The sequence below is a fragment of the Agelaius phoeniceus genome, chromosome 21, assembly GCF_051311805.1.
Source record: "Agelaius phoeniceus isolate bAgePho1 chromosome 21, bAgePho1.hap1, whole genome shotgun sequence".
Lineage (NCBI taxonomy): Eukaryota > Metazoa > Chordata > Aves > Passeriformes > Icteridae > Agelaius > Agelaius phoeniceus.
In genome coordinates, this window is record NC_135285.1 from 5,579,173 (window position 1) to 5,592,747 (window position 13,575).

General features: G+C 48.3%; 1 protein-coding gene across 2 annotated transcripts in view; it reads left to right on the forward strand.

Annotated features, from left to right (window-relative positions):
• The window catches only part of COL27A1 (collagen type XXVII alpha 1 chain), a 144,628-nt gene that overhangs the window by 107,794 nt on the left and 23,259 nt on the right, over positions 1 to 13,575 (forward strand). For both annotated transcript variants that reach the window (XM_077188949.1, XM_077188950.1), the window contains 3 exons: positions 207 to 314; positions 12,926 to 12,979; positions 13,101 to 13,208. In XM_077188949.1, the coding sequence (XP_077045064.1) occupies positions 207 to 314; positions 12,926 to 12,979; positions 13,101 to 13,208 (270 nt within the window). The remainder of the gene's footprint in view (positions 1 to 206; positions 315 to 12,925; positions 12,980 to 13,100; positions 13,209 to 13,575) is intronic.

Genomic DNA, 13,575 nt, shown 5'->3' on the forward strand with positions numbered 1-13,575 from the left:
AAGAAAAGAAACCTGGGTTTGCTCCTTTTTTTAAATGTCAAGTGTATTATGACTCATCCTCATTCATCCCTTTTCTTGCAGGCTCTTTTCCTCTCAGACTCCTGAAATATTAATTATGTGGTGGGGTTTTCCCTCACAGGGACCTTTGCAGAGTGACCCACGTGTTGTGTGGGTATGAAAACCTCCCACCCTCCTCTCTTCCACAGGGAGACAAAGGAGAGCAAGGCCCAGAAGGAGAGAAAGGAGAGAAGGGCAGTGAAGGGCTGAAGGGGAAGGAAGGAGCTCCTGGATATCCCGGCATCCCAGGTGTCCGAGTGAGTCTGTGAACCAGCCCTGGGCACCCCTGGGCTCCTGCTCTGATGGGTTTGTGACCCAGGCCACTGCTCAGGGCAGGAGCTCCCCTGAGATGTAACTTGTCCTAAACATTATGGTAAAGTGTGTTGTTTTTCATTACAAAATATGTCCAGGAGAGGGTTTGGTTTTTCAGCTAGGATTCACACTTGAGAATGGGAATCTGACCTGCCACAGGCTTTGAGAAATGAGGGATGTGCCTCCCTCCCACACCTCTGTAAGATGTGTTAGAGGGGGAGGTCCAGAGGACTGAGAGGGGCTGGTTTTTCCCTGGTTGCCACATCTACATCTGGCTTGGGCCAGGAGCTTGGAATTGGCCACCTTGTGCCTTCTCTGATGGTTACTTGCTTGCTTCTGCTCTTCCCTTCTAGGATTTCCCCATTAAATATAGAAAACAACTAGAAGAAATCAGCAGGATATGAGTCATGAATTCTCAATGAATATCCTGGGCATGTCTGGGTTTTAGAGGTCTGATCTTGGTGCTGTAGAAAGAAAAAGTTTGATTCTGGCTCTGAGATGAGAGGAAGCAGGGCAGTGCCAGGTGAAAGAAGGCTCTGCCCAGTGCCCCAGTGGGCTGCTCTGCAAGTCAGGCCTTTCTGCTTGAGATGTGGAGTTTGTCAGGTTGCTGACGTGGTTTATTCATTGTGATTGTTGTCTTGGATCAGAGTTACCAGCAGTGATGGCTTTGCAAGGCTCACAGAGCAGAGGGGCAGCCCAGCTCAGTGGGATTCACTGCTCCCTGTGGCCTTACCCCTCCTGCAGCTGGGGAACACACCAGCTCCAACCCCACACATCTGTGGAGAAGGAACAAGAAGCCCAAGTGTAAAGGCAGCTCTGAACTCCCAGCCTGGGCTGGGTGTGAAGCAGCAGGGCCAGCAGGTACTGCCGAGCCCTGGGTGGATGCTCCGTGGTGAAACGTTGATTTTCCTCTTGGTGCTGTTGTGGCTGGCTAAAAGGAGGGCAGGGAGAAGGGTGTGAGGGGATGGAAGCAGCAAAAAGAGATGGATTTATGTTATTTTTGGGCTGAGGTTGGGATTTGAGCACTGACTCAACTAGAAAGTGGAAACATTGGCTTAATGCTGTAGTGCAGCACCATAAATGTGCAGAAGAAGCCCGTAGTCCTGCCCCAAATAAGGCCACCCTTGGCCACAGGCCCCTGTCCCCAACAGGGAGCCCTTTCAGGATTGGGATCATGCCACAGGCAAGGGTGGTCCCCAACAGCCCAGCTCCTTCCCAGCTGCAGGCTGGCACAGCTGGACAGTGGCCCTCCATGTGCTGTGCTGTACTTCTGGCTGCTTCACGTGTTTATATTGTGTATGTTTTAAGAACCAATAAAAATACGAAAATCATGCAAAAGCCATATTAAGTTATAAAGTATAAAATACAGATTCTGTCAGACTCTGTCCCTGCTGTTTGCCAGCATGTCCCTGGGAACATGATGGTGTTTTCTGTTTTATTAAAAAAAAAAAAAAAGCAGTCAATAGAGCCAAGATTCCTGCTCATAATCACTCCCTTTCGGTTTGGTTTTTTTTTTTTTTACTGCAAAGTGCTATATTTCCATCTACTATTTTAATATACTTCTTTGTATTTCCTTGTGCCTAAGCTCAGGCAGACTTTCAGACCTGCACAGTCTCCAGATAGTGCTGCCTGCCCTGCCAGACACTGTTACCTAATACACAGCCTGGTGTTCCTCCTGTGCTCACTGAGGTCATTTAAATATGGAATTCCTCTGACAGAAGCACAAATTATTTTCCTCTTCCCATTACTGAGAATTTCATTCTACATTCCCATGGGGAGTAGAAATATCAGTGGGATCTTCCTTAGATTTCAGTCAAGATGAGGTTCACAGCTCAGATGGAGATAACTGCAAGCCCTCTGAGGGTCAGAAGCTGGAATATCCAGCCAAGCCATGCCCTGGAGGACATGCTGCAAAAGCCACCACAAACTGCACAATGCACAGAAGTCTATAAGGCTGCTGGACTAAGATAACAAAAAATCTGTCATGGGGAAGTTGTGAAAGTTGTTCACCCAAGGGCAGATATCAAGGTGACAAACTCATGTCCAGGATTTGTTTGCTGGCATAGAAGTTGGTTGGGGAAGGTGTTGGAGGTGCTTGGATTGGAGGGAGAGGGAGCATTTTGGGGTTGGATGTACAGGAACTGAGTGATTCCACACCACCCTGTTGTGAATGGTTCTAACACTTCTGATGTGACAGTGTCCTGCTGTCCAATAGTCACTTTAGATGGTTGTAAGAACTTCATCTTTGGCTATTGCATCTCCATTTGGCCTCTCCTGGCATCTGTGCTTCACCACAATCCTGCCAGGATCCAGTGACGCTTTCCTGAGCTTTTCCTCAGCTCCAGTATTTGTTGGGATTTCCTGCTCAGCTACAAAGGGCACAGGGAAGGTGTTGATGCTTCTGAGAGATGCACACACAAGGATCTGTGCAGTTACCTGTGCCAACAAACTCTAGCTCCATTTGGGGCTGTGAAGCTCATCTTCTGCTTCTGGAAGTTAGTTTGAGGAATCTGATGCCCACCTGCAATTGTGGACATGTAAAAGGTTCTCCTAAACCTTGGCTTGTCCCTGTGTTACTCCAGAGGGAGCACCCACAGGAATGTGCTCTCCATGGACAGCAACAACCTCTGGAAAAACCCCTTTTCATCACAGGGTTCTGCAGCCACACCATGTCCTGAAGGTTTGTCGTTAATGCCAAGGAAATGTTTAGTCTTAATCTTTATTTTGCTTATGTCTACAGGAATGTGACACTTCACTATCAAGTGTCCTTGTGACAGATGTAGGAAATGAGGTGCCAGATTGCTCTGAAAGGATCTGACTTCACTGCTGGTACATTTTCAGCCTGATTTGTGTATCCTGGCTGCAGCAGAGGCTGGTGCTGGCAGAGCAGGTAGAGGAGCTGGGGAATTTGGCACCACCAGCTCACACCTAATGTGGCAGCAGGCCAGCGTGAAGGATGGTAGGAGATTGGAGGCTCTGCAGTCCTGGAGCTCCCTGGAGATGGCAGATGTACCCCAGAGCAACTTGGAAAGCTGGAGGAAGCACAGAGGGTCTGTGCTGCCCTTTTGGGTCCTGCAGAAGAGAGACACTCACCTGGTGATCAGTGGGCTCAGCACAGGCACATCTGGCTTTCCTGAGCAAGGCTTCATTTTCCAGAGGCTCATCCTGATGCTGGTAGCAATGACTGCCTGAGCACAACCAAACTTCCCTCAGTGCTCAAGGAAGGTTTTCCAGAGCTCTTTAGCTTGCACTTGGCTCAGCCATTTCCAGCATTAACATATCTGCAAACCGGTTTCCACTGTGGTTTTGAGTCTCAAACGAAAAGCAGCAGGGAGGCCCCAGTCGAGTCTCCAGGGGTGGTTTGTACGTGTTTCAGTGGATTTCAGCAAACAAACCTGGCAGCTGAGATGGTCCATGAGCTGCACAGCTGTGGCTGGCAGGGCTCGAGGCAGCTGGAGCTGAGATAAATGAGTATCCTCTATCTTTTGGTCACTTTGTCCAAGTTCACACTGCTCCTTTCAGCTCTAGTTCCTGCTCAGTGGAGGAATGGGCCAGTTGTCCCCCTGGCCATAAAAGAGAAATCCAGTTGGAATTTCCAGAGATGTGCACCTTTCCTGAGCTGCTTGCCCAAGAATTATCTCCTCCCAGAGTTTTCTGTCTTCTAACACAAACTCACTGCCTTCACTTGACCTTGACTCTCTTCTGAACATGGCCATTTGTCCCCTGGTTTGAACAACAGAAGGCTGAAAATCCCTTCTCCTTGCAGAGCACCAGGGACTGTTTGGGCACCTGCATTCAGAGAGACTGGCTGGAAATCCAGAACTTTTGTATGGGCAAGGCAGAACAAGGATATTCTCTCACTGTGTGGGGACACTGGAAAGTACAAGAGCCTGGTGAACTCTGGCAAGGCATCCCTCAGCAGTGCAAGTGTCATGGTGTGGTTTGCCAAAATAAAAAGATCATTTATCTGCTCATCTGTAAGGCTGTGAGGGAATAGTGCCACAGAGCCTGAAACACCCAGAGAACATCCCTGGAGAGTAACCTGCACTCACAAAGGATCTGACTGCCCATCAGAGCTGCTCATGGCATCAGAGGATGGTAAAAGAGGCTGAAGTCACTGATGTGCCACCAACAACCTGCCCTGAGAACAACCTCTTCCCCCAAAAAGTGTTTCCCTCTGCTGCTTCTCCTCTGCAGTGACAGCAAATGTGGCATTCCAGCCCTTCCCTGGGAGGATGACAGATGCAGCAGTGGCTGAGGAAGGCCCAGGCCAGTTGGAGGAGGGAGGTGATGGGTTTCCAGCTGTGCTCTGTGGCTCTGCACTGTGGTTTGTGTAATGTGCTGGTTGCCATACACGGCAGACATCTGATAGCAAGGGGTTTACAGTTCCAGGAAAGCAATTGGAGAGCCTGGAAATACTGAACTACAACATGCTCGGAAACAAGAAATTCCCTCATTGTTCAGCAAAACTGGGAGTCGAGTTCTTTTCACTTCAATTTTAACCTGAAATCCTATCTGCAGTGTCATTTGAGCCATGTCAGGACTCAGAAAGCTTTGAGCCAGACACTCCAGTGCTCTGAATTGCCATAAACAATTACATCAGAGAAGATCTTGCTGCCTTTGCCGGCCCCGTTGTGGCATGCAGATGTGCACCATCAGCCCAGAAGAGCTTGAAGGGCTGTAAATCCTTTTGCTCTGGTGCAACAAGATCCAAAGTCCTTTCATTTGCTCTTCAGGAGGGTAGACTGACAGGGCTGGGCTGGGCTGGAGAGCTGAGAAGGTTTTTTGAGGGAACTCACAAGATCAAGCCACTCTCCAGCCCAGTGCAGAGCATGGAGTGAACTCGTGGCTCTTGGCTCTGGTGCTGTGGTCGCTCCCCAGAGCAGCAGCAGCCCCACACACAGCTCTGGATGGTGTCCTGAGGAGCCTTCCCACCACATTTCTGTCCCTGTCTCATCTCCAGGCTACAATCCTGAAGTGGAAGGATGACTTGCTGGCCAGGATGGACCTTCTGCTCTGAGCTGGCAGAGCTGCAATGCCAGGCTGCCCTCTGGGCTCTGCAGTTCCAGGGCAGAGCAGGAGCATCTTCTCATCCAACACATTGCTCTTGTACAATGCTGTCCAAACACCACTTACAGCAGAATTTGTCCCAGAGTGGTTTTTGCTCTTTGTTCTTTTCTGTTTCCTGCCACTGAAAACACGATTCAAAGGTTTTCTGCAACAAAGCCCCTCGCTCTGCTGCTGCTGAATCCAGCCATTCTCTGCATGCACATGAGCTCAGCCACAGCTGGCAGCACCACATCCATGGCATCCAGCTCCCTGAAAACACTGAGGACAATCCTGGAGTCACCCCTGGTTTTAATCTCTGCTCTCCATGCAGGAATTTTATGGGGTTTTTTTGATAATGTACTGAGCTGTTGTTTCCTGGAAAAGCTGATTTTTGTGCCCTGGACCATGGGCTGTCTGTGCAGTAATTACTTGAATGAAATTTCTTAAAATGCCCCAGCTAGGGAGTTTGGGGTCACCCTCTGACTGAGCAGAGGAAGGAATGGAGAACACCAGGCTGGCTGTGCAGGGGAGGGCAGTGTATCTGTGGTACCAGCAAGATCCTCACACCCTAAATCTTAGGGAATGAGTGTGTTACTCCAAATCCTGCCCTTGAATAACGTGTTAGGAGCAGATGCACAGGACAGTAAAGGGGTCCAGGGTGATGCAGGAGGTCAGTCAGTGGCAGAGGGGGTCACAACAGACCATCCCCCTGCCCTACAGCCTGTCCTTTCCAGTAGCTGCTATATCAGGGGGCCAGTTCCTATACTGGAGCCCATTTTCCAGGGCTGAAGGTATTTGCACTTGGCCTTGGTGTGTCCTTGAGTTACATCCCTGGAGTATCATTGCTCGTGCAGACCAACACCCAGGAAAGCCATAAGCAGGTATTTGTCCTGCATCACAAACCAAAGGTGAATAAAGTTGCTCAGAAATGCAGTGAAATATGCTGAAAACCTCTGCTTTGAAGAGTTTGAGACCAAGAGCCAGGGCAATGCTTCTCTGTGGAGATGCAGGTCTGGGTCTCTCTGTTTCCCCTCCTAGACCCAAGGTGGGCATCCCTGGGCACCCCTGCCCACAGCTGCAATCAGCTTCTCCTCTTGCTTTGACAATCAGTGCTGGTGGCCCCATGGTCAGCCTTTCCTGAACACCCACTTAATGCAGAGGTACATGCTGGATTTTGTTGTTTGGGTGATATTGTGTGGGACTTTTCCCCCTTTATTTGCCATTCTGCTCTCTGTGACTCAGCCCAGAAAATCCACTGACACCTTTGGAGCAGAGCAGGGCTGCCTGTGAGCCCTGAGCATCCTGCAGGGAATCACAGAGCTTTCCCAATCCCCAGGGAACTGCTGCTTGCAGCAACTGAGGCTGCTCTCCAGCAGCTGAGGGGCCAGGCTCTGCTGCTGGGGAAGGCAGCCTGATCCCAGCTGGTCTTAGTTTAGAGTTAACAGGAGTCAAAATGAGCCAGAATTTGAAATAAATCCCATTGGCTTGGCACGGTTTCTTTCCTGACTCAGACGAAGGAGACACACTTTTTTGGGCAGTTGCTCCAAGATTCCCCTCCTTATTGCAAGAGAGGATTTCATTCCCCTCCTCTTCCACAACCCCAGGGCATCTGTGTCCTTCAAAAGGAAGCTATTAACCCTTAGTGTTTGGGGGAGTGTCAGTCAGAGCTGTGCTGCCCAGGTGCTCTCTCTACTCTTTTCTTTCCCATTGTCAGATTCCAGCACTAATTTTTTGGAGCATTTTGGTTTCACTGTGTATGAAAGCTTCACAGCTCAGTGGGGATGTGGCCTTGCACTTTTCTTACACTTTCCACTCATCCATCAAGCAGTTCAGTGGCATCTTGTCTCCTGTGCTTTCTTAGAGATGAAGAAGGAGAGGCAAAGAGAGTGGGGAAAAAAAAGGATTATCCCAGAAACAACAAATTAGTGGCAGTTCAGGGCTATCAGACTGAACCAGAGCAGCTCAGAGCACACAGCACTGCTCTGTGCAGGACTCTTTGCTGCCTTACACTGTGGCTGCTCAGAAAAATCAAGTTAAATAGATCTCCTCCTCCACAAAACTGAAAGCAGCAAGTTTCAGAGCAACAGCTGCATGCAGATAAGAGTTTGCTCTTAAGCAGAGAGTTCAGGATACACAACTTGGGGTTGGATTCCCATTTTGAGCCGAGGAGCTCAGCTGAAAGGAAAGTCACAGCCACTCTGGCTGCAGCCTTGCCATCCAAGACCTTTTTATAGGATTTCCCCAATTTGCTGTTTCTTTGAGCACAGCCAGCTCTACCTGCACTCCCCACTCGGGTTTCCACAGGCAGGCCAAGAGCCCATTACTTCCCAGTGCTCCCAGTGAAACCCTCTGAAGCTCACAGCACAATCAGGTCTTTCTTCTCGAGAACAGTTGAGTCTTTCTTCTTTCCCCATACTCATTCAGGAGCTGCTGCCCTGTCTCCTCCCCTTCCAGACTACTGCTAGGCAGAGTGATTATGAAATGTGTTTCTTATAAATCCAAAACATTTATGTCTTCAAATGCCCGGCCTAAATAATCCCACTAATTTCCTGAGTGTTTGTGAACTGTCCTCCATGGGGGGAGGCTTCTCTCCATCAAAGTTTATTAAGTAGAGGTTCTCATATGGAGACATTGCTGAGCAGTAGGAAATTATATGGGGCTTTTTCATTTCCCTTTAAATGAGCTCACTGGCTGGGCCTGGACAATATGGGCATGGTCATCCTATGGTTCATGCTTCCTACCTTTATTGCTGCTTTTAGTTTTCCTGCCCTTTTTACATCCAGTGCCTCAAACTATCTTTTCTTTTTTTCCCTGTCACCATGTCACTTTTTTCCTTTGCTCAGTAGCTGTATTCTGGTGGTTCTGTTTCTTCCTGCCTTATTTTTGGGAGGGAGGAGTGACCTCAGACCTTCACTCAACGACACACACACACAAAAAAAACAATAGTTTGAAAATATACTCCTGCTCCACAGCAGTCCTGAGCAATCCTGAAACAACCTGAGGCAAGCTTTGGGAAGCTCTCCCAGCAGTTCTGTGCCCTGAGAGCTTCCTTCCTGTGCTGTGCTGTGCTGCAAGGAAGGCAGGAACACATTTGCCCTCTGGAATGCCAAGAGCCAGAGCAGGATGGTGAGTCACATCTCACATCTCTGTTACCCACTGCCTGCAGCAAGAGCATCACTGGCTGTGGGGAAGTTTGGGTCAGGATTTGAGCCCTGTTTGTTGTTTGGCTCTGTTCAGGGCATATCTCTCTGCAGTTCATTCAACTTCCTTGTTTTGTTTTTCTGGATGCTGTTGTCAGAACATAGATTTCAACTGTTGATGTCTGGAGAATTTAAAGCTGAGCTGCTCATCTATTTGCTCCCACTAAACATTGCTGTTGTGCTGGGCAATAGATCTGACTTTTCTGTCAAGGCCATCAGCAGCTGGAAGTCTCTTTTTCTTTTTCTTTAAAAATTAACCAATTTGCATTGGAAAATAAACCATTCTTCTTTCCCTTAGGGGAATATCTAAGGCTATACTAAAAAAAATCCTTGTAAATCTGTGTCCTTACTGAAGATGACAGTGAAATTTTAAACATGCTAGACCTAAGACTATAATTTTTTTTTTGCTTTCCTTGGATATTTTGGCATAGCTGAAGGCATGTGACTTAATAAAACTGCTTCTTTCCACTGTCCCTGGTCACAAATACCATCATCATCTTGAGGTACTGATATGCTTCTCTAGTGAAGACTGCAGCATATAAAGAGAAATCACCATTTAAAAATAGCCCCACTGATGGAAGAAGCTTGGAAAGAAGATATATTTTCTCAGCAAACCAGTAACCCAAGGCATACAACAAAATGTGTACAAACCTTGGGAACAAAAGCACCAAGTGTTCAGTGCCTTGGCACAGTGACCCAGCTGATGTGAGTCCAGCAAAGGGAGCTTAGATTTCATTATTTTGATGTGCAGGCTTTTGTACATCTTCTGCCCTCACTCCTATCTCTGCTAAAGAGAGAAGAAGTCTTAGGAACCTGAGGAACTTCACACTGCAGTAAAAGAGGTACCAAAGGGTTCCCAATGTACTTTGGGGAGAGCCTGGATGAAGATAACATCTCATTGAAATTTATTTTTATCCCTTCTTTCTTTTTTCTTCCTTTTCTGGCCCTAATTTTTTTTTTTATCCCTGGACAGATGAGTCAGAAGAATGGAGAGAAAAAGGATGGGACTATTTTTGAAGGCTACCAAAGTTGTTGCTGGGTTTTTCCTTCCCTGTGAAATGTGCAGGGCAGTGCAGTGATTTCTGGGAACTGTGCAAACCCCTGCATATCTGCCCTGGGAACATCTGGGATTGCAACAGCAACCACATCTGGATCATCACAAGTAGAGATATCACATATCTGGGAACCCCAGACAAGTGCTGAACTGCCTCTAAATTCATCTGGGCAGAATTCCTGTGCAGTTGGAGAAAGCATATCCAGGAAAATCAGACACATGGTAGGCTTCCCACTCACCAGCAGAGCTTGCTGGCCAAAGTCCTAGAAAGCGTGCTGGGAGAGCAGGGAAATGTCCCTGACTGATAGAGCTCATTCCTCTCGAGGAGGTGACTCAGGAACTCAGAATCTGAGCCACGTCTCTGCCCGTGGCGTCGCCAGCCTGGTTTGACCCATTTTCTTAGGCCAGCCAAGCTTTTAACCAGTGGATGAGAGTCAAGAACAGCAAGGGAGGCTTGGAACGAGGTCTCCATGGCTTCCTGTGAGTGACAGCTCCTCTCCCTGGCACTGACAGGACCTGGTGATGCTGCCAATGTTGGTTGGTTTTTTTTTCTTCAGCAATGGAGAGAGAGCTGCACCCCAGCTGGAGGACCCAGGAGAACCTTCTGGAGCAGATGAACATCCCTGCTCCCTGAGGCTGATGTGTCATAGGGGGAGATGGTACAAGGAGTTTGTTGGAGCCCATATCTCTGTTCACACCCACCACCAAGGGAAAAGACAAGCTGAAGGAGGCCTGAGAAAGTCTGAGAAGCTGTTTGTACTCAGCACAGTCTCACTGTGGATTGAGCTCAATTTTGTGAGCAGGAGGTTGTCAAAGTTTGGTTTGGTTTTTGTTGTTCACCCTCTCCCAGATGATTCTATCTGTACTCCGTGATGGTGAGTGCAAGCAGGAACTTGAATGCTGGCAGATTTTAGGAGCAGTGTGGAAGTTTTGTTTCTCAGATGGGAAAATTTAAAGCCTAAACTTGTCTTCTTGAAAAACAAAGACATTTTCCAATGCAGGGTAGAAGCTTCAGTCATGAAACTCCCATGGGAGATGTATCCTGGTGGAGGGAGCCAGGCTGTACCTCAGACTCTTCTGAGGTAGCTGTGAGATCCTCATGACCTCCCCATGAACAGGGACCACCTGCTCTGCCCAGTGATAAAGAGTGTGTCTCACCAATGTCCTGCTATCTGCATTTTTTACAGACAATATAACACTTTCTCAGCCTGGGGGTGGAACCTTTGCATGGAAATCTTTGTTCCATGAGCTGCCACAGCACTGCAGTTCCAGGAGCACACCTGAGTGTGCAAAACTGCTCTGCTGGAGCAGACCAAGGCCTTGGCCATCACTGGGTTAGAAACAGATCTAGCTCAAAATGGGCTTTCTCCTGTCTGCAGGAAGCATCTACTGCTTGTGCTTCCACAAGCTCTTAAAGGACAGTCCAGGGAGACTGATGGAAAAACACTATGCAACTGATTAAAAACCCCAGTTGTCTCATTATTCAGTCACATCTTGTTTTGACAGCAAAGCTTTTTTGACTGATTCTATTATTCCCTCTCCACATTTTTAAGCCATAATGTGCCAGGGCACTGCTGCAGAGCAGGGGCTGTGGAGTTTCTGTGCTTCAGGTGCTGAGTACCAGGTCCCACAGTGAGCTGCTGTGGAGCTGGAAGGTTCTGGCCATTTCTAATGCTTTCATTAGTGAAATCAGTGCTTTCATTCTCTGTACTCCTGTCAGAAGTGTAAATCTTGTGGGTGATGCTGGAGGCTTGGCACCCATCATCTGCCACGGCTGCTCAGCATCTGTGGGAAAGCAGCTCCAAAAGTGATCTCTGGGAAAGTGGCAGCAAAAAATAGCACACACACAAAAAAAAAAAAAAAAAAAAAAAAAAAAACCAACCCTGAGCAGTATGGAAGAGACACAGAACAAGGCTCATGTGCTCCTCTGCAGGGACCTGTGCTTTGTGAAGCCTAATGGTGTTGGCAAGGTGGACTCCTGAAATGTTTGACTTGGGTAAAATGGAGCTATTCCCTCTGGGGAAGTGAACTGGCACAATCCTTTAGGGTTGGAATGAGGCTGAATTGCTCCTTTGTGTTCAGAGCAGGCACTTCTGAGGCCCATGTTTCAGATCAGAGTGAAAACCCCCCGATATGTCTCACTTTAAAAGTTGCTTTTATTCAGCTGAGACTGCAAGACCAACCATGATGAAAATTATACCTTCTTAGCTGGGAGGAGGGGAGCAGAGGGAGAGAGGTGGTGCTGGTGTGGAGATGCTGTCGGAAAGTTTGTCACAATTGTCAAAAAGCATGAGTTATTTCCTTCAGTTATACTTTTTGCTTCTTTCTGTCAAATTCAAAATATTCTGTCTCCCTTGCAGCCAACAGGGTCAAACACTGGAAAAAATGAGTTCCCTGAGGTCCCTAAGGAGAGGCTGCTGTATTTAGCTGCTCATGGTAGCACATGCCTGTGGTGTGGGTGCGAGGAGGGGCAGCAGGTTCTGCACCCACACTGGGTTCTGAAAGCAGTTCAGCATTCCTGCCTCTGCTTGCCATGGCTCCCACCTCAAGTTTTGCATCCCACTGCATTTCTAGAAGCCTGATCAGTAGATTGTGGTTTCTGCGTGTGGGAGGGGGTTTCACTGGGTGCAGGAGGTTGTGCATGGTAGGTGCACAGAGAATGAAACCATTGCCTTTTTTCACAAGGTAAAAAATAAGGAGAAGTGCTGTGGAATCAATGGTAGGGTCCTATATTAATACCTAATTTAGTACCTAGCAAGTATTGATACCTACTGGTTCACTGCTGGTTCAGGAGCAAACCAGAGGAAACCTTTTGTGGGAATCAGCATAAATGTGTTTTCCACATTTCAGCCCATTCTGTAGCAGAGGCTGGGAAGGTGCAGTTCTGGAGATCCTTCTTTTGCACCCTTGGAGACAGATGGACACAGTTTTCCATGACCCACCTATCTTCAGGATGTCATTTCAAAGTCACCATCATCAACATTATCACAATATCACCTTTCAGCTGTGCTGCCCCATAGCCATTTGAGCACAAAGAGCTTTCCACCTTTAAGCAATGAGCCTTCCTCCATCTGTAGCAGCTGTGGGTTGTGATCTGACCTGCACAACTCCCTGGCCTCCTTGTTGGCCCCCATGTGTGGTGAGGATGCTCTCAAGTTTTGTGTGCTAGGGAAATGGCTTGGGAGTGGCTGGTTGGGATGTGACTCCTTTGCTTTCCCATTCCAACAGCTTTTTTTTTTTTTCCCCCTTCCAGGGACCAGAAGGGAAACCAGGAAAACAGGGGGAAAAGGGCAAGCCTGGCCAGAAGGTAGGAACATCTCTCCTTGATAACGTCACAGCCTGTGGTTCTCCCTCCTGTTCCTCGTCTCTGACGTTTTCCTGCAGAAGGAGTTTTGTCCCACACTGATGTCAGTGCCTTTGCTCTGCAGGGCAGCAAAGGCTACCAGGGGCAGCTTGGAGAGATGGGATCCCCAGGGAAGCAGGGGCCGAAGGGGAACCAAGGCCCCAAAGGATCCCGAGGTACCCTGGGACCGATGGTGAGAAGAGCTCTGCAAACGGCTGAACACAACTCACAGAAACCTGGCACTGGTGGGCACGGGCCTGACTGGGGCAGAGAGCCCAGCAGAGCCCGAAAAATGCACTGAAAAATGCTGTTAGATGGGTTTAATTGGGCAGACACATCTTAACCCTTGTCCCAAGCAGCACAGGAGAGAGTCCATAGGGGTGGCTGGGTTGGTGCCCCGTGAGCCCAGCTCACGTTGCATCAAGGCAGTTCTTTACAACTCCCCAGATAGGCTGAAATTGCTGAAATATTGGGGATTTTTCCTCAGCTGAGTGAGCTGATAAGCTATTTTTTGCTAAGATCTTCCCCTTTGAGACTGCACACTCATGGCAAGAGCTGCT